Below are 21346 nucleotides of genomic sequence, written 5' to 3'. Positions count from 1 at the left end.
TTGAGAGGCTCTTACCTTCATTCAGACGGACTCTGATGACCCCATCAGGGCATTTTCTGCAAGTTCTTTGGCTGTTCCTGAACCAAAAATGACTTTGTCTGATTAGAAAAATGTAAAGGTGAAACCAAACTTAGCTGGAGTGAGGAACTCAGGCAGCCACAGGCAAATACTAAAACGACCAGTATCTCTTAGGAGGTAAATTGGCTTCAGTTTGGTTTATGATGTGGGTTCCAACACTGTCAAAAAAACCTTTGAGCACCAAACTCTTTGGAAGGTGCATTTCTCCAATGGAGCTTAAAATCAGACAGGAAACTTTCACAGGGGATCGTCTGACATTCTGCTTAATGCACAGCTGCTCAGCATTAGCTAACGTGAGGGATATTTTATAGATCTTGTTAACGTGTCACATGCTCCAGTCTGGTTCTGCTAGTGCCTCGCATGTGTTACAAGTCACTTCATGGAATAGAATTCAGTGTTGGTTCTGGCCAGTGGCCCTTGGGGACTTTGACTGGAGCAATACTGAGTTCACTCCACAAATTTCAGGTAAAAGACGATGTGTTGCTGGATATGGACAGTGGCCAAAGGAATGTGAGGGTAATTGGGATGTAACACCAGTTCGCAGCAGTAGACCCACAGACTTCAGGGACTGGTTTAATAAAGAGTCAGTACATGTTTTAAAATTTCACTGCCAGCTGTTTTAGGATCCGATTTAGAATGGCTTCTCTGGCTCCTACATGCCATTCTGTGTTGCAGTTCTGGCTAGAACAACCTATGCTGGGACACTGAGCAATCCCCATTCAAATCTATTACACCAAGAGGGTAACAGATGCAGAAACTTTCACTAGTGAGGATATGAATCGCAGCTCGGCACCTGCCCTTTGAAGAAAATTTATGTTGTCCACTGCAGAATGTATTTCAGGTGTCATGTCCAAAGTAGTACAACAAGGAAGCTAGACAGACAGACAGGCGAACAGAGACAGCCATATATATATATATATGAAGCATACCACAGAATTGACTTCTTAATTGAAAGCATGTAATTGGGGAATTGGCTTAGACTCAAATTTCTTTTCCTGCCTTGTCTGGAAGCTCCTATCATTCCCACAGCAGGCATGGTAGCCTGTCTCGCTCTCTCCTCCTGGAAATGTTTGCATGTATGAATTACAGGGATCTGGTTTTAACAGGAGCATACTTGACTGAGGCTCTGATACACCTCACCCTGAGAGCTATAACAATGCAGCCACATTCCAAATCCGTGGGAGATAATAGCCTACTTCTGAAACCAACAAGCCTTCTCCTACCCTACCTTTGCGTTCAAAGTACTTTTTTCTTTAGATGGGAACTGAAATACTCTGTACCTCCATGACCTCCTTTGACTCTCACGGTTACAACAAGACTAAGGTCTAAAGTAGGCCAGGGAGGAAAGCTGGTAGAATTTTTCAAATAGTTTATTTACTAAGAAATACAGTTTCAGTTGATCTGAAACTATTCGCAAATATGACAAGAATTCACTAAATAGTTTTTGGCCAAAATGTTCATTTTTGGGCCTTAGACACCATTCCAGAAACAGCCAGAGGAGGAGGAAGAGGAAGTGGTGGGGCAGTGCCCACCTTATAAGCTTTAGCCCAGCGGTTAGGGCACTTAGCTAGGATACGGAGGACCCAGGTTCAATTTCTCACTCTGCCTGATGTGGAACAGGAATCTGAACTTGGGTCTCCTGCTCTGCAGGAGAGAGTGCCCGAACCGCTGGTCTCCTTGGTCTCTCTTGTTGAAACTGTTGCACTGTGTATAAATGATCCAATAGTCACTGGAGCAGGAACTTGAGCCACTCATCTCCCAGGTGAGTGCCATAAAAAACCAGGTACAGAGAGATTCTCACTCTCTCTCTCTGGCCCTGACTATTAAAGTACAACAGCGTCAGCATGCGAGAGAGTATAGCGGCATGCCTTCAGCGCCAGAGCTATGCGGACATAACCCCATAGTAGACTCAGCCCATGCTGATGGAAGTGTTTTTTCCACTGGCGTAGGCCCACTTCCCTGAGCGACAGTAGCTAGCTCTACAAAAGCATTGACACCTAGCTGTGTCTACCCTCGGGGTCAGGGTTGGCATAACTACATCAATCTGGAAGTGGAGTTTTTCATACCCCTCAGGGATTTAGCTATGTCAGCCTAAATTTTAAGTGTAGATTAGGCCTGAGAGAGACCTGCCCCAGAATATCCCACAGTCCAGTGGTTAGGACACTCCCTTGCAATGGGGGAGATCTAAATTCAAAAGCCTGCTCCATATCAGGCAGAGGGAGGAATTGAACCAAGGCCCCCGCAGGCCAAGGGAGTGCCCTTACCATTGAGCTAAAGGCAATAAGGAATACAGCACCACCATCACCATCTCTTCCTCCTCTATTCTGTGAATCTAGTGCTTTGGAACATTTCATCTGATAACAATTTTGGTTGAGATCGACTTATCAATTTTCTGTTTTGGTGAAAGTGAAACTGGGTTTTTTTGGTTTAATGTTTTGTTTCATTGTTCAGAACTTCCAGAGAACTGAAACATTAGTTGTTCACCCAGCTTTAACTGGGAGCTATGCTCCTCATCCTGCTCTCAGCATCTGTGATGCCATTAACACTAGCAATGAAAACACAGAGCATAGAATGAGAGTCTTGGCTGACAATTTGATTGTCTTCCTTTTGTTTTAAAATTTTTTTCGCTGGTAGCTTTTCATTCCACACATATCAGGGACCCCATTACTGAACTTGGATCTTAAACACATTCTTTTAAAAAACATTTCTGCCCATGTAAGGCAGGAATTGTGATTCACCCTCCCCAACAAAGCCTTCCCTGATCCCTCACCACTCCCATCCCATCTCCTCTGTGCAATGGCTACTCCGGAAGCTATTGCATGGTAAATATCAGGACAATATGAGCAGTACAAGCTTCACTGCATTACCCCTGAAAGAACTGGCAGAACTCACTGTATTCCAATGGCTGCCACATTCAGTTTACATGGACTTATTGGGGAAGAGAGATTCAGTGGGGGTGTAGGGAAGCAGGGAAAACCTGGTATATATTTTTGGTAAGTGACTTCCTTCTCTACCTCCGTTAGCTGTGCAGCTTTCTTTTCATTGGCTCTGTACAGATATAACCTCTGCAGCTCTGAATCTGCCTGTGCCAGTGAATTAGGAGCATGTGGTACTGCCCTCTTTATAAATCTCAGCCCTCTTTCCTATACCCCTTCATTTCCAACGTTCCTTCAATTCAGTTCTGTAATTGTACTAGTTAGCACTATAAAACTTTTTGGAAGGAAAGATGCTTCACAAAATATCTTGCACTGCATGAAGACCCTGATACAATGCCCTGAGTTGGTTCCATCTCCTACTGCATAACTCACACCTGGCCCTTACGTGCAAAGTGGTTGCCTCTTCCAGAGCGAGCACAGTGTATACTGCTCACAGAACACGTGGCATCTCTCTCGATTATTTTAAAGTGCATGTGATAATCCAAGGGTTGGGGTGAAGGACTAACTTGAATCTAGCAACACTGAAGCCCATCAGACTATCCCAACTGTACCCTAAATGTTCTCACAACATAACATTTCACCCAGAAGTAATTTTAACTTTCACAGAGGGATCAGACTCAGATCATTCCACTAAGCTCAAAACTGGGGGTCAGAAGAGGGGATCCCAATCAAGGGCTTGCTGCCCAGGGTGAGGATTTCCCAATATTCTCATCAACCATTCAGTCAGTATGTACTGGACTTGCAGAACGCAAAGGTCCAGCAAGTCCCTATTTTTGCCCACAACAGTGCAACCCAGGTTCTCATCTCAACATAGGTAGCTAATTTTCAGCTTATCCCATGAGATATGTTGAGCCATCCTAGGGTCATTGCAAAACAGCAAGGGACTTAACCCAACTGTGCAGTCAATTATGGAGGCAATAATACACTGCACAACAGAGTCCAAAGGACAAAGCTGCAGGATAAATACTGGTGACCACTTTATTTAATCCTACTCATCTGTGTATAAAGATCATTGTCATCCACACAAACAGCTGCAAACATTAGGGCATCTAGTCATTAGGTAACCCTTACAAAGCCTGCACTCACGGCCCAGTTGAGGAAACTGGAGAGCACCCGAGAAAGACAAAACCAGAGACAACTTAAAAGAAGACAAAACCCACCAGAGGGATTAAAAACAGACAACATACGCATCTGGGTCAATGCAAAGTTAGAGCCAAAGCACCGTCTGCATGCACATTTGCTGCCATAGAGACAAGGACCCGGCCCTCGTGAGCGACTGACCTGCTGCTGCCCTGCAGTTCCTCCAGCTCCTTCTGCAGCTTGGCACTTTTCTCCTCTTCCTCCTGGAGCTTCCTCTTCACCACCCGCAGCTCCTGCTGAGCCTCACACTTGATATCATTGGCCACCACCACTGCAGTCTGCAGGTCAGCTTGAAAACGCCTCCACTCCTCTGTATCTTCCTAGAAAGGGCAAGTACAAATATGGGCTGAGTAGGAATGTCCCTACTAGAGATGGACACATCACACATTGGAAATCACTTTATTAGTGATCACTGATGACTTTTGTGGCATGTCAGAGATTCATGATGACGCTGAGGTCGCAGTAGATATGTGCCATTTGGTAATGACAGGATTGCCAGAAAAAGAACTGACACTAATTTGTGTTACCTTTTCCATCTGAAAAGGAAATCAGAGTACTTATTACCATTATCCACTTATTTAACAATCTTAGGGCTGCAATAGCACTAGAGAGCAGATATTGCTGTGGAAAGATGAGCTCCTTTCTGCTTCGTGTCCCATCATCAGCTATACAGCACTGGCCATCCCAAAGCAGGGGAAGTTCATGGAGAAAGAAGCACAAGTGTCCTGAAGACCTGGACTAAACCACTGCAAATTACAAGAAACTCATCCTATTCCTCAGCTCCCTCATTGACTGCCACACCTGCTTCCCCTTCTTTGAGGAGAAAGGAATTGAATAAAGAAGAAAGGATATGCTCTGATATTCTGGTATCAGGTGAAGTTGGCAGTTCCAGCATTTTTGGTTTGTGCATATATTTACTCTGGAAATCACAGCTGGAGACGAAGGACCATATCTCAACATAAATGTCCTAGTGATGTCAGTAGGACATCTGCATGTGGACTGATGGCCTGGGACGGTTTTTTATATGGAATACAGACACTTTGACAGAAACACGTCATCTTTAGGTTGGTAACAGAACTTGAGCAAGTTTGTTCTATCAGCAGCAGCAAATGGGCTTTGCCTGTTGTGATGGTCAGTAGCAGAGTTATTTAAAAACTCTTCTCTGTATATTAGTTAGTTAATATTTGTACATAGCTTTGAAATGTAACATGCTACCTAGGTGCCAAGGATTATTACTTGCTTGTAGTATATGTGTTTCTTAAATGCTAATGTAATAGGCAGATCTTCTGGGCCTCTTAAATGTTGCTTCACGTGGACGTAGAGGCACTGTTGAGCTGGAGCCGGTTCGCACCGGTTCGCTAGAACCGGTTGTTAAATTTAGAAGCCCTTTTAGAACCGGTTGTTCTGTGAGGGACAACCGGTTCTAAAAGGGCTTTGAAATATAACAGGCCAAAAGTGGTGCCTTAGGCGCCGACTCCACGGGTGCTCCAGCCCTGGAGCACCCAAGGGGAAAATTTGGTGGGTGCAGAGCACCCACCGGCAGCTCCCCGCCCCGCACCCGGCCCCAGCTCACCTCACCTCCGCTCGGCCTCCGCCTCCTCCCCTGATCACGCCGCCCCGCTCTGCTTCTCGGCCCCCACACCGGCTTCCTGCGAATCAGCTGTTCGCGCGGGAAGCCGGGGCAGGCTGAGAAGCAGGCGGCGGCTTCCCACTCAGGCCCAGGGAGGCGGAGGTGAGCTGGGATGAGGGTGGAGGGCGCGAGGAGGGCCACCCGCACCGCAGCACGTAACCCGGGGTGGGTGCGCAGGGGAACCACTCCCCGCCCCAGCTCACCTTCGCCACGCTTGGCCTGAGTGTGAAGCTGCGGCCTGTTTCTCTGCTCTCCCCGGCTTCCCGCCGAACAGCTGATTCGTGGGAAGCCGGGGGAGAGGGCGCGGAGAAGCACAGCAGGGCAGAGCGTTTGGGGAGGAGGCGGAGCGGAGGTGAGCTGGGGCCAAGCACAGGGAGCTGCCAGTGAGTGCTCTGCATCCACCAAATTTTCCCCATGGGTGCTCCAGCCCCGGAGCACCCAGGGAGTTGGTGCCTAAGGCACCACTTTTGATCTGATCAGTGGGGGGAGCAGCCGCTCCCCCTGCTCCCCCCCAGCTACACTCCCCCGCCCCTAGGAGCCAGAGGAACCTGCCGGATTCTTCCTGGGAGCTGCCCCAGGTAAGCACCACCGGGACTCCCCACCTCACCCCCCGGCAGGTGCCTCTGGCTCTTAGGGGTGGGGTGGGCCACCACTACGATGGCCCACGAGACCCTCCTGCCCGGTTCTGGGGGCAGTCAGGGGACAGGGAAGGGGGGTGGATGGGGCAGTGGTGGGCAACGACCCCCTCGTGGGGTGAGGAGGGAACCCGTTGTTAAGATTTTGGCAGCACATCACTGTATACAGGCCTGCATCAGATATAGACATGGGCTTACTAACCCTGGTCTGGCAGAGGCTTATGGCATCTGCAAAGAGACTGATGCCTCTAAACAATAACTGTATTGCCAGGTGCTGCCCAGCCTAGCAGTAACACTGCTATCAGAGCAGCCTGGATTGTACTTTCCCTCTCAGCCAAAGAGAAAGTCAAACTCCTCTGAGAGTGAATGGGGGAGTGGGAGAGGCCTTTTTTTAAGATATTTTGAGAGCCGGCAGATGGGTCTTTTGAAATGAAATGTGGTGTTTGACCCAAAGCCAGCAGTCAGGTGAAAACACTGAGGAATCTGACCATCACCTTTATCTGTTTAGTCAGACCCTTCAGCTGCCTCTCCAGATCCAGTTTGTGCTCTTCTAGCTTCATCACATTACCTGCAAATAGTCAAGATGGGAAAAACTATTAGACACACGATGCCCAGGATGAAGAGTGGGTGAGGAGAGGGAATCAGCACCCTTGATGATGCCCACGGTAAAAGCCATTACTGAACCAAACTCTTTTGTCTATGAGACACTGGATTTAACAGTCAGAAACAGCCTTAAATTGAATAGCCATGTTCTGGGCTTTGTCCCAGATATGGAAGCTTATAGGACTGTATACACATCACATATTCACTGGGGTTCCCAACTCTAGGTAAAAAGTTTAGAAAGTGAGATGTGCAACTCATGCCAGCAGGTGGCATTTTTCCATTCCCATAACACCACCACCTCCTAGCTCTTATATAGCCCATATCACCAGATATCAAAATACTTTACAAAGAAAGACAATAAACCCAGTTTGAAAGCCAACATCTAGATATGGGCAATATTCCATTCAGCTGAAGGATAGAGAGTTTGGAGATTTTCATTACTATTATTTCTACAGCGCCACGTGTACGTGTAATGTTTTACACACAATAAACGGAGCAAGTCCCTGCCCCGTGAAGACTGCAGTCTACATTGATGAGACTGATCAAAGTGGGAATTACTAGACACCCTCCCTTCCCCACACTGCTCGAGTATATGTCTCAGCCTTGGCTCTGGGCCTGCTCCACCTACTCTCCAGTTCACTGATGAGCTGGTTGTTGTGCAGTTTGATAGCACGTTGCTGCTCCACCTGGTCCTCCAGCTCAAAGATAGTCTCCTTCAGGTTTTTGATCTCAGACTCATTCTCAGAAGTTTTCTCCTGCAGCTTCAGGCTGGTTCTGCTCAGCTGTTCAGCCTGTCGGTCATACAGTTCCTTCAGCTGACCACATTCCTTCTCCACCTGGAAGGAAGGAAAGAAAGCTGGAAGTCTGCCCTGGCAGCTCACTGACAATAGGACAGACTTTAGTGGATGTTCCATGCACTGAACAGGATTGGCCCAATATTCTAGGTACTGCACAAACTCAGGAGTTCTAACGCACCTGACAGTGAGCTCCAGGAACTGTGCATGAGCTGTGCTTTGTCAACACTCTTTTCACAGCAGAAAGGTAATATCAGGAAGGGGCAGGAGAGGAAATTAAGTCTGCTAGATGGGAGAGAAATTACAATTCTAAATCAATCACTGCAGCCAAGGTATAGAGCAATGCCTCCTCTTGAAAGTCAAAGCCCCTAGCCATTCCATTGCTATGTCACATTACAAGAGTGATAGAGCTAGAGCTGGGCCTAGAAGCAGACCTGTTTGTCTACATTAACCATTTCACTGCTGCCTCTCTATGGCGTTTGCAGTGGATGGCCAGGATGTACGTGGTAGCTCTGGCAGCTCCAGGGTAAATGCACTTCCCAGACATACTGTACCTGGAATTACTGAAGGTGTGAATGCCACTGCAGTTCAGCTGGTCAGTTTAGACACAGAGATCAACAGCAGTGCTTCCAAGGACAAGGAAAGTGCAAGCCTCTCAGAGTACGAAACAGGGTTCTGGAAAACCGAGGCACATGCTGCCAGTTCTGTGGACAGAACTGGCAGAGTTTGGCTACAGGGAAGCCTTAGAGAAGCCTGTGGTCTTGTCTGGGTGTCACAAATGGCAAAACAACCTAATTCAATGGAAGGAAAGAGTAAAAAGGAGGAAATTTGTGGTTTAAAAACCAAGCAATAAAAAAAGCAATACAAATTTAGTGCAGAGTTGGAGCATTCAGCAGTTTTTCATTTATTCTTCATAAAGCATAGCCTCAGTGAACATGCCAACGCACTAGGGAGTCTCCCCTACTATATTCCATTTGCTGTGGTCACCTACTCCAGCTGAAAGAACATCTGGATTTCCTAAATCACTCAAACCATAGAGGTGCTTTTTGGCAACGCTCACTTCCTCTCCAACTACTCAACTCCATAGTTCTCCCCTGGCCAGGAACCATGGTGGACACTGGTGCTCTCTCTGCAGTGGTAGACATTAATCAGAGGCTTGCATGATAGTTACACTTACTCTGTGACACCCAACAGTGCAGCTACACTCTGAACACCTGGGCTCAGATGAAAAATTGAATCAGTAATGATTTAGAATTGCTGGGGACTGAAAGTAAGGGGAAGAAGCTATAACCTACAGAACTAGGAGAGGGAAAACTGCTCTAAAACAAATTGTTTCTGTAGCCATTAAATAAGTGCTTGATTTCAGTTTTGTGAAACATCACACATGACATGGCATTTAAAAAATTGTTCTGGAATCCCAAACACTGCACTAATAATGTTAGTTAGGGTCAGCTTTATAACAGTTTAACAGCATATATGACTTGGGGGGGGTGAGAGGGCAGGCAAGAAGAGGTGGGCAGTGCAGGGGACACTATTTTCTGCCCTGCAGCGTGATGGACTCAGTTATCTAACAGGACTTTTCTGTCTCCACCAATTGTCATATATAGACAACTTGGGATCCACATCAGCAGTAATACCCGCACGGCAAGGTGCTAGCTACACCACTGCTATGTTGCCAGATACTATTCAGGACCACTACATTACTCTTCCCTTGAAATTCCTTTACCTCATCTATCAACACCCAAGCCCCCTGAAAGGCAGAGGAGACATACTGTCTTGGATGAAATCACATCAGTAAAAGTCAAACAAAGACCCTTCCATGAAAATGACCATACTAATTAAAAATGGAAATGACCAATCAGACCATCAAGCCAATTTCTCTACCAGGCAAGATTTAGTCCTCAAACAGATTACACTCAGTTTTAGCCAAAAGCATATAAAATTGCTTATGTGCTAGCTGATACTTCGTATCTGAATTCAGTAGGATGATCCAATATTATATTCATGTTTTTACAAAAATTCATTTTGGGCTTGATCCTGCATCATTTTGAGTCAACTGACTTGACGCCATTGATTTCAGTGGATGCAAGATCAGACCCTTTGTTCTCATGCCAGTAACACTGGTAGGACCAGCATTTGATTCACTACTTGGTAAACCAACATGATTCGGCCTGACTTTAAAATCTGCTGTTCACTAACCATCAGTAATTTAGTTCTCTTTGAGTACAGAAACCTGATACTAGGAATTTATGCTTGCTCAATCAGAAAATAGACCCAATATCATGTGACCTATGAATCCAATCAAAACTAACTAGTGTAACTCAAATTTCAAATCTTGAGTACTCACAGTGAACTGCTCACAAATGATCTAGAGACCAGGAATTAGTCCGCAAATAATTCTGAGAGAATAAATTTGCAAAAAATCCTATATAACTTGCACATTTGTCAAAGGAAAAAATTAACGGATTAGATTATTCACTATGAATTATTCACTCAGCTCTACTTCATTACTGGTCTTTGTCTCATGAAGAAACCACTGTATTGGTTGATGGGGGAAGGCGGGCATATGGTGGCCTTGAATGTGAATCTATTTTTGTCTTACCTTGGCCAGTAGACCCTGGACATGTTTTACTTCACTGTTTGCCTTCAGCAGCTCTTGTTTGAGCTCTGTACAAGCCAGTTCTAACTGATCCTTCTCTGCATGGGCCACTTTCAGCATCTCTTGCACCTCAGAGTTGTCAGTAATACATCCCATTGCATTGATCTCTGCAGCTTTTTGTTTCTCACTTTCTAATTGAGTTCTGAGAGATCCATTTTCAATCTTCAGGCCTTCTAAGGCAACTTTACAGTCCTCTAGAGACTTTGCCGCCATGCTGTTGTTCTGTCGTTCCATTTCCAAAAGCCCACCCAACTTCTCATTTTCCTCTCTCAGGCCCTTGATCACCTCCTGAGCGTCTTGATGCTCCCTTTCTAAGCTCCGTAGGCTGCTGGATAATTGTTGCTGGATGTTGAGCAGCTTTTCTCTTTCAAACTGTGCTTTCTCAAGCAATTCTGTGCATTTCTGCTCCAGTTCAAGGATTTTCCCCTCCTGAACTTTGGTTTCTTCATTCTTGGATCGCTCTTGTAGGACAGTCATCAGCTTTTCTTTTTCTTGACTAAGCTGTTCTGCTCTCTCTTTGTGCTGATGAAAGGAGGTCTCCAGCAGAGCCTTCTCTTCCACTAACTTCTCATTTTCTGCTGTCAGCTCCTGCACCATTTGTTGCTGGTCTGACAGCTCCTGCAAAGTGGCTTGAAGCTCTTCTGCTGTGCTGTGGTGGTTTTCTTCCATTTTTTGTATCTTCTCTGTCAGGGAGGCCACAGAAAGGTCACTAATGTTGTTTGGAGAACTCCCTGTGGTGGAGCATCTGGAACCCTTAAAGGGGTTGCTGTTGGAGGACGTTGGCCTAGAAGGTACATCTGCTATATGTTCAAAATCAGATGCATCGGGTGACAAAGAGGCTTTAGTCACATCACTGCTAGAAGAACCTGACTTTCGCACTGCTTCTCCATTCACACGCTGTCTGGGCTCATCTGGTTCACCTCTCAATAGATTTTTTGTTGGGCTTCCAAAACTTGATTCTTGAGTGATTGGGGTTGTGAAGCTGCTGTCGCCCCCGCTGCTTGTTGTTGTGTCCGAGAGAGGGGAGTGCTCTAGATAAATCAGTTTCTCCTTCAAAACCCGGTTTTCTTCCACCAGGCTAGCAAGTTCTTTTTGAAAAGTCCTGTTCTTTTCCTGAAGAGTCTGTATTAATGGGTCTATATCACCAGGTGACAATGGTAACGTTTCTACGTTTTGGTCTGAAGCACCAATCCCTTCAGAGTTAACTGACCCTTTGTCTTTGCATTTCTTCAGCTCACTCCGGAGCTTGGTGATTTCAGTGTCTTTTGTCTTTGCTTCTGCCAAGAGTTCCTTAACCTGGGACTCCAGAACTGCCTTGTCCCCTGTTTCATTCTCTTGCTTGGACTTGGCAGAAGGACGCAGGTGCTTGGTAGGGGTGGGCGTCCCCGAAGAAGTTGGGCTGGGCTGAGTTTTCCTGGTGTTGGCTGGACCACGCAATACAGCTCTCTCTCTGGAGACAGTTGATGAAATTTCCCGAGGAGCCGGAATCCCTGTGCGCTTCGCTGATGAAACAATTCCTTGAAGATAGGCAGAGAGAAGAGAGGAGACAAATTCAGTAATTTCCTATGTGAAACAAGTCATGTGACAACAAAGTTATGGCCTACAGCTGCCATAGGAAAACACCTGGATGTCTGAATAGCTTCGGTCATGGCTGAGAGTATGGATTTCTTCATCATGAACACTTGTATTAATTTCATATTCCCTCCTCCTCAGGAAAGGAGCTATCTGCCCAACTCCCTCCCACTAGGCAGCATAATCTGTAGCTGCTTCAATATATTTTTAAAGTGTAATGCCAAATTCCACAATGTTAATTGACTGATAAAAAGCAATGGCGTCCTTAACTATTTTAATTATATCATGTTAACTGTATTGAAATGCTTAATTAAAAACTGATGGGCAGTTTCTAGAAGAAAAGCCCACTAACCTTGGACACGTTTCTGACTTTGGTTGTAAAACCAGGTATTACCAGCACACATGAAATTGATGTATTTACATTTTAATCAATTTATAAGGAACAGTTTTAATGAGAAGGAAAATTAACCAAAGACGAGCAGATAGAGATGGCTAATGGGCCATGGATAGGTTTCTACTGGAAGAAATAAATGAGAATCTGTTTGCAAGGTAGAACTTATGTTACTCTTGGGCCTTGAGCCCATCTGATTAGCACTGACTCTCAGCATCTTTAATGCAGCAATGGTCCACTCAGAACTCATAAAAAAGGCAGATGGCACAGGGCGCTTATGATGCTGATAGCATCCTGACCTGTTTGGTAGATGGCTTGTATTTTTTCCTGGTGTGAATGAGCAATTATTTCAAGATATTTTCTTGTGAACCACTTATGATAGAAATTAATTGCATACCTCCACTGGAAAGCTGGCAATCCCAGCTTTCCAATAATAGATTTAAGTTTTCCCCATCTTTGGTGGTGCTTCATGAGGTAACAGCTCTTAAAACCACATTATTCCAATTATACTCTTGCGTAGCTACTGTTGTCTTGTGCTTGTTGAATAACATCCTGACCTGAGATCTAGCCAATGTGCACTGAAAAAAGGTTTAAATTCTCATGTAGAGTTAGTTAAATAGGACCTCTGGAGCAGAGAAATTCTCACCACTGGAAACCTAAACACAAACACAGAAAATTCTGTTTCTGCAGGTTCTCAGAAACACAGAAAACAATATGGGGAATTCACTTAGAACTGTTTAGCATTTTAAAAGCCCTACCAGCCAATCGGATGGGTGACAAGGAGACAAAAGGGAAGTTGATGCTGAAATCTTCATTTCCATTCTAATGACAAAGTTTTACCTGCTTACAAATTCACAATATTTAAAATGGAATTGGTGAAATTCCACAAAAATTCTGGAAGTGGTGAAGTTACTGAGACCAGATCTCTGTAGTTAGGTTAGAAAAGGGAGCTCTGGGTATGGAAGCAACCCAGGGTCTGTTATGACAATTGGGCCTACAAATTTACCTGAATTGTGAGTTCCACCGTGAAAGCTGTGTAAAAGTTCGTAAGATGTTACCATGAGCTAAAAAGACAAATGTTGATGGGAAAAGGTACGAAAGGGAGACAGAATAACTGAGTTAGTCTAAACAAAAAGGCCAAGTTAATATAATTCAAGGACTGTTTAAATTATGCTGGTTAAAAGATATGGAGCAGGAAGCTAATGAGCCAAAACTGGTATGTCAGATATTAGGCCTAATTGGTGGACAAAATAATGAGGGGATGGGCTATTTCACCTATCACTTCTTTTTTTGGTCCTTAAAAGAAAGATTTTGAGCGGAAAGGATGAAAGAACAAAAAGAAGAACAGACAAAAAGAACAGATGTTACTGGAACAAGCTTCACCTCATGGCTGCCACCCCCACTGATCCTGGGACCCCAGGCCTTCAGCACCTTAATCCTAAGAGGTGTACTGACCAGAACAGGCCAGAAACAAATGAACCCAAATGACACTGCCATCCCTACTGGCTCCAGCTGAATCCCAAACACCAAACTAAGATGAAACAGAATCAAGCTTTAACAGAAACATCAACAGGAGCAGTGGCAGCTCCAGCTCATCTCAACCACAGGGTTGCCACCTTTCTAATTGCTGGTAACTGGACCCCTAAGGCCCTGCCCCCTGCCCCACCTCTTCCCTCGAGGCCCTGCACCTTCTCTGCCTCTTCCCCCGAGGCCCTGCCCCTATCGCTCACTCATCTTCCAAGCCCCACCCTTTCCCATTGCTCCCGGGATTGTCTCCACCTCACCACCACCTTGCACTGGCTCCCTCTGCTCTGGGTCTGGGACAAGAGCTGCTGCAGCCTAACAAGGAGGTGGCCCCAGCTGAGCAGGGGCTGGCACGAGCTAATGACCTAACGCCTCCCGCCACCTCGTGGTAACTTGGCTTTTGTTGTCCGGTCAGTACATCTGACCGGACACTGCCGGGTCTCTTTTTTGACACAACCCTACTCAACCATCTTCTTCTCTTTTCCCCAAAGGACAGTTATTACCATCTTTAATACCATCTAAGAGACTGTCAAACGCAGGAATTTTTCCTTCTAAAACTCTCCAGCTAAAGGGAAAGGGAACAAAGGATGTCGTCAGAACGAAAGCCCTACTTAATACTTTACATTTCAAAGTGTTTTAACTGTTTTTCCTTCTTTTCTTTATCTTTAATAAAAAGTTAAAATGATTTTTAATGGTGTGTTTGACATAACATTGAATGCTGAGATCTTTATATCATGCCCTGAACCTTGTTTAACACTGTTTAATGTTGAATAGTGACTGGATTATGTTAACACCTTTGGCCCATTTATTCCATCTAACTTAATACAACAGTCCTCCTAATGGGCTGTTAGTCACAGCTCTCAGTCTTAACTAGACTTCGGAACACAGAATCTGCGGGTGCTGGAGAGAAGCATCATGGGTGCTCAAAGCCATGGAAGGGTTATCAAGGGTATGATGAAAGGAGAAGAAGTGGTTTAAGGCTGGCACAGGTGGCATGACACAAGGGAACTATTACTCCTATTTTATAGGTAAAAAAAAAGGAGACAAAGAGGTTAAGTGACTTGCCTAAGGAGAAAAACAAAGTCAGTAGCAGAACTGGGATTAGAATTCATGGAATTCCTGACTCCTCAAGCTACCTGGCCTTGTCTGACACATACTCCACTACAGAAAAGTGCTATTCCACCGAGGACATGGGTCTTATGGTTTTGATATAATTTAAGAGATGTAGGAGGAAAACGTTGAATGCAGCCACACAACAGGGTCACAGTGAGCCAGGTGCTTGCAGCAGAAGGGGGCTCCAGGATCTGTCCCTGAGTGAGTGCTAGAATCAATTACGTTTTGCAGAATTTGGAAGCCTTTCTTCAATGACACAAACAAAGCTCTTATAATTCTATGGGCAGATAACACTAAAGGGAGAGCAGACCCTAAAACTCAGTGCTTGGATCTGAAGCAGTCATGTTGCAGGATTGCATGGCTGCTGCATTACATAGCAGGCAAATTCCAAATTCTCTCAACACAATTTTCCACACACTGAGAAAGCCCCAGCGTGGCTCTTGCATTTTAGACCTGCATGGCGCGGAAGAGTTAATGTCGACCACACACTGTTTGCTCAGCAGCTCTTTGGAGAATGCAATACATTTATAAAACCCCCACAAATGGGGGCATCTCCTCCTTTCTCCGAAATAAATGTCCTACAGCCAGCACAATAAACATGGAGGGACAATGAGAGGGTTGAAGAAAAGACCCCCTAAAACAGAGAGGGGACTTTGCTCCAGAGAGAGCACAGTAACAGCTCTGTGTAATGTTAAAGGCAGGATAAGGCAGAAGACAAAGGCTGCAGTGTTTATGGGAAGAGATAGCAGGAATATTCTGGCTGGACTGCAGGCAGCCCACACAGCCAGGCTACATTTAGTCATCTACAGCTGGCGAAGCCAGCATGCCATAGCGGCTCTCAGCTCCCCAGTGGAAAGCACAATGTAAGCAGAGACTATGTTTTTTCCTTTCCAATTCAAAGGGCCACCGGTGGAATGCTGGATCTTAAAACTCATTTTACACATCACATTATGGGAGCACAGGCCCATCGCTTAAACCATGGGAGGTCCCCATTATTTAACTCAAGGGCTCCTACTTGCCAAGAGCAGGCATTTCTGAACTGCATGCCCTTCAAGCGCAGGAGAAGAACAAGGCCCTTGGTTTCCATGCACTAACACCCAAGACTGGAATGTGGTCGGAAATCAAATGGTCTGTGACATGTAATAAGTGTCACTTCCAGCTGCGGAAAGCTCAGTACAGCTCTTTGTGGCTCAGAGGGGTAGAGACGCCCTTCAGCTAACACCTGGGGGATGCAGCTGCCCATAGTGAGCAAAAGGCCTTGTCTGAACCTTAGCTGAATCTTGCACACTCAATGGGATAGTATAGACATACCCTATGAACCAAGTAGATGCATGCCTGCTGTGTGCATACCACATACAGCCAAGCAAACTATAAATCATACCACAGATTTCAGAGGTAAAATATGCATTACACATGAAAACAGATGTGCTGGGCACAGCTCATGTAATATACTTTCCTGGACTGCTACTGAACATGGGGGATCCCACAGTCACTTTCTAACCAAACAGAGAGACTTGGGCAGAGCCGGCTGTTCAGATTCTTTCAGTGTAAAGCAGATATCAAGCAATCCACTCTTTGTGGACTTTGTGCAAATCTGACCAAGGCAGCACAGTCATCTCTCTGTCTCAGGACATGTGAGCCACAGGGAAATAGAAATGGAAAAGGCAAGACTGCTTGCTGGCAGAAAGATTCCTCACCACCTCTTCAGGCATCGTCACTGTTGCGATACCAGCAGGTGAACTTTGCATTAGTATTCAAGATGAAGCTCAGAAGGATAATTTCTTAGCCATCCAGTAGCTGAAGTTGTAAGTCTGTCTGATATCCATGGGTCTGGCCAGTGTCCTACAAGCCTGGCTCCCAGATAATTTAGAGCCTGCACTGGTTTGGACCACTCAAAGTCAGTGATGTGACCTTGTCATGAGGTCAATACATGGTGACCTTGTGTCACAATGGGATGAAGCAATGCTGTCACACACTGATGCAATTTCATGGTGCGAGGAAACATCTCTAACGTCTCAGGAACAACATGGCAGCTCTGCTAGCTGGGCCACCCTGCCTTTCATTCCTACCAGATGATGACTAGACTTGAACATGAGTAATGGAAAAGAGACAAGCAGATATCAAAACAAAGGACACCTAACAAATGCAACCAGCACTTCATTGCTGTGCCAAGTGGCATGGACTTTGAATTTTACTCGACCTGTCCCATGGGGTTGTAAGGCTCCATGGGCTGCTGACTTGTTCTCTAATAAATCACAATGCAATGGCCATCTCTCAAACACCATTACAATCCTGACTGCCTGTTCCTGCTGTTATAAATGTGCCCAATGCTCTCCATTATAAGGCATCTCAGAAACAGTTCATAATACTACAAAACCAAGGGTTTCTGTCACAAAGGAGACACCCTGGAACATAACCCAAAGGGGTGCTCAAGAGCATCATGTGTTGATTACAAAGCACTGAAGTGTGGAGCACTAAAATAAAGTTTATCTCATTGCGACTAATTTCTCCCCCTCAGGGTGACCTTCAGATGGAGCAGTCCAATGGTTACAAATGGAATAGTCAGTCCCACAGCCTGGGGCTCCCTCCATGCAGAGTGATGGGCTAGGAATGTTCAGCCAGGCTGGTGACCTGATTAGCTGAGCACCTCAAGTGCTTTAAACATCATGCTGAAGAATCCAGAAGAACAGCTCTAGTTCTCTCTTATTCCCCAGACCCCACAATCCCACCTAACGTGGATTAATGCTGCTGTTTTGAGTGGTGGACTTCTAAGGGACTGCAGCTCCCAGGGGCTTCTCCTGTTCTATTCAGAGAAGCAGGAGAAAGATAATGAGCTGCTCATTTCAGAACAGTACAGAAAGCAATCTCCAGGAACAGATTTTTTATTTTTTTTTAGAAGAGCCATTAATGAGGATTGTCAAGTATCGCCCTCCCGCCAGTCTTGCTGGTCTGACTGAGATTACCCTCCTGGCACCTACGATCACTGTGTCTAGCCCACTAGTATTGCCCACCTTTGCACCCCATCTGCCCAGCATCACCCTCTAACTACCCTGCATGCTTAGCCAAGGTTGCCCTCCTTGCTCCTTAGCCACTTGGTCACCATCTATCTGCCTTGCCCGGTCTGCCAGGGTTTCTCTCTGTGCACATCTGCCCAGTCACCCCTCTCACTCCCCACCCAGCCTACAATGGGCTGGGGTCATCCCTGCACCCTCTCCAAACAGCAGGTACTTCCTAAATATCCACTTTTTTCCAAACATGTAACTGACCTCACCTCACCTTGTACCCCACAGCATGCAGGGGAAACCCTCTCCAAGATTTTCAGTGCCTGCAGTGCTATTTGGGAAGTTTAGACTTGAAATTAGACAAAGGTTTCTAACAAACAGAGGAGTGAAGTTCTGGAATAGCCTTCCAAGGGAAGCAGTGGGGGCAAAAGACCTATCTGGCTTACAGATTAAACTCAGTAAGTTTATGGAGGAGATGGTATGATGGGATAACATGATTTTGGCAATTAATTGATCTTTAACTATTCATGGTAAATAGGCCCAATGGCTTGTGATGGGATGGGATCTGAGTTACTACAGAGAATTCTTTCCTGGGTATCTGGCTGGTGAATCTTGCCCACATGCTCAGGGTTCAGCTGATCGCCATATTTGGGGTCGGGAAGGAATTTTCCTCCAGGGCAGATTGGAAGAGGCCCTAGGGGTATTTCGCTTTCCTCTGTAGCATGGGGCACAGGTCACTTGCTGGAGGATTCTCTGCACCTTGAAGTCTTTAAACCATGATTTGAGGAGTTCAATAGCCCAAACATAGGTGAGAGGTTTATTGCAGGAGTGGGTGGGTGAGATTCTGTGGCCTGCATTGTGCAGGAGGTCAGACTAGATTATCATAATGGTCCCTTCTGACCTTAATATCTATGCGTCCATGAGTCTATTCCCAGTGCTTTCATCTACTCAAAAATAACCCCTAGCATTTATATAATAGGTTCCCTCTTCAAAGTGTTTTAACAAGCCCCTCAGCTCAGCTCTTCAAAGTGGTTAATTGCTAGCGACCCAGAGAGATGATGTGTCTTGTCCAAAGTCACACAATGAGTCAGTCAGGATTAGAAACCAGGAGTTCCTGGCTCCCAGCCTGAAGGTCAGTTCTCTAGCTCCCAGCACTCTGCCAATCAACATTCTCTACCTTTCAGCTCTTGCCAGAAGTGAAGTGGGACTTTCATGAGATAATGGTTGGCCCATCATGATCTTCTTTAGCCATTTCAATCCCATTTTTCAGGCCTGTAGTGTTTTTCCCTTAGGATTGTTCAGGACGGCAATTCCCAGCATACCCTCACTACGTTTCATCACTATTTTTGGGCTAAGCTCTCAACACCTATTACATGAACTCCCAAACAGGCACCTGCCCCTAGCAGAAAGAGGCTGGAATATGGAATGGAAAAGCCACAACACTCCCTGGCCCATGCTGGAACACAGACTACATAAAATTATCCCCTTGTGTAGGAGCCTGGCTTAGAAGTGAAGCCCACAAGAACTCGCAATCAGACATGGTTAATGCTAACTGTGCCAGGATGGGGCAGGTAGCAAACATTACCTCAGCATTACCGCAGAGAGATATGCATGAAGTCTCGAGGTTCAGGCAGAGTTCTGATTCTCTAAATGACCCCCCACTTTCACATTCCACATCAGGCCCTGGGCTCTCAGCAAGCTCCTCCTTCCTTCTCCCTTCCCAGAAGTATCATTTCCCCTCCTGCATTTTGAAGATCCAACTGAGAGCATCCAGCACCCCATTTCTGCTGCTGTCTTCATTGGATTGCAGAGCCCACTGTGGAAACAACCTCATTGTCTAGGTTGGGGCCCAAGTTCTGCCTTAAAACGATTTTCCTAGATTGGGCCAAGGACAGGGTGATTTGCCCCTGAACCTTTGCACTGTTTTGTCTTAATGTCTGGGAAATTTGCCCCTTTTCCAATTCCTCCCTCATACCCCTGAGGCTAATGCCAGGGACCACTGCTCAGTGATATCACTCATCTGACCTATTTGTGGCTCCCCTGAGGACACCCAGTCAGTCACCAAACAGTGAGTAAGAAAAGGAGGGGAACCCTGGAGCTGGCAGGTCTAGAGCCTTCCATGGAAGGCATGAGAGGGAGCTTGCTGCTTTTTCACTTGCTTCCTAACTGGGACATGAAGAGTTGCCAGGACTGGAGTTTAATTTTGGAAAATACAAACAAGCAGACATGTTCCTGCATAGGCTGTGACCACAGCAGTTCTGGGCTGGGTTACATGCCATGCCTCAGGGCTCCTTCCCACACATCCTGCCATTCTCCCAGTCCATACACCAGGCAGCCACGTGACGTGATGCAAGGGAGCGGCTGTCGGGACAGGAAGGTCACTCAGCCATGGTCTCCATGGAGATCTGACTGGCCAAAAAGTATATCTTTCAGAACAAGTGGTAGCCTTGTCACTAATGAGGTGGCTTCAAGCTTCTGCGTTCATCTGGCTAGCTCAGCACAACTTTCCACTTCACTCTCCCACAGACACCCCCCCAGGGAAGTTCATGTTTGTGCAGGACACAATTTTGTCACACATCCAAACACAAGGAAAAATACAGTGGATAAATCAAACATAATTAACACAGCGGCATGGCTCCAATTTCGCTTCAGAGTCACACCCCCTCTTTTGACCCCAATTTCAAACCTTCCCTTAACTCTTTGACCAGGAAGGGTTTTATGACACGGTATATGGAGGATGCTGTACAGAAATACATTGCATTATGTTTAAGTGGGAACAGATAGCGGGAGGTAGTCTTTAGGGGTAGGGGAAAGGGTCTGGGAGGCAGGACTACTGGATTCTCTCTCTATTTCTGCCATTTGTTTCCTGTGAGACGTTGGGCAAGTCATTTCACCCATCTCAGCTTCAGTTTCCTCATCTATAAGGCTGTGAAGTGTAGTACATTAATGCTTGAAAAGCACATTGAGATACATGGATGAAAGATGCCATCTGAGTGCAAAGAATTATTATAGTACCTTTGCTGTTCTGGTTAAGGCTTTTGGGAGTGGTAAGCTATAGGCAACAGCAGTTAGCGTGCTCTGTGTTCACAAAGATGCCAGTGCTGGAGCTCAGTGAAGATTACATGCTCATATTGGGCCCCAACTCCACCTTCTCTTGACTCCCAACTAAGGAACCAACACTGAGGCCAGGTCTACACTAGAGACCTATACCAATATAACTATGTCGCACAGGGGTGTGAAAAATCCACACCCCCTGAGCAACATAGTTA

At 45.8% G+C, this 21346-nt stretch overlaps 1 protein-coding gene across 14 annotated transcripts in view; it reads right to left on the bottom strand.

The window, feature by feature from the left end:
• SPECC1 (sperm antigen with calponin homology and coiled-coil domains 1) overlaps positions 1–21346 on the bottom strand; it is a 167322-nt gene that overhangs the window by 64195 nt on the left and 81781 nt on the right. For 9 of the 14 annotated variants that reach the window (XM_037880578.2, XM_043531150.1, XM_037880577.2 and 6 more), the window contains 4 exons: positions 10419–11992; positions 7651–7858; positions 6914–6987; positions 4296–4474 (listed from right to left, as the gene is read on the bottom strand). In XM_037880578.2, the coding sequence (XP_037736506.1) occupies positions 4296–4474; positions 6914–6987; positions 7651–7858; positions 10419–11992 (2035 nt within the window). Of the gene's footprint in view, positions 1–15; positions 99–4295; positions 4475–6913; positions 6988–7650; positions 7859–10418; positions 11993–21346 lie in introns of all 14 variants that reach the window. The other 5 variants (XR_006286314.1, XM_027820094.3, XM_043531152.1 and 2 more) reach the window with 2 other exon arrangements.

Source organism: Chelonia mydas, chromosome 17 (assembly GCF_015237465.2).
Source record: "Chelonia mydas isolate rCheMyd1 chromosome 17, rCheMyd1.pri.v2, whole genome shotgun sequence".
In the NCBI taxonomy this organism is placed as follows: Eukaryota; Metazoa; Chordata; order Testudines; family Cheloniidae; genus Chelonia; species Chelonia mydas.
The sequence above is the reverse complement of the archived record's forward strand: the minus strand, read 5'-3'. Positions and strand labels throughout refer to the sequence as shown.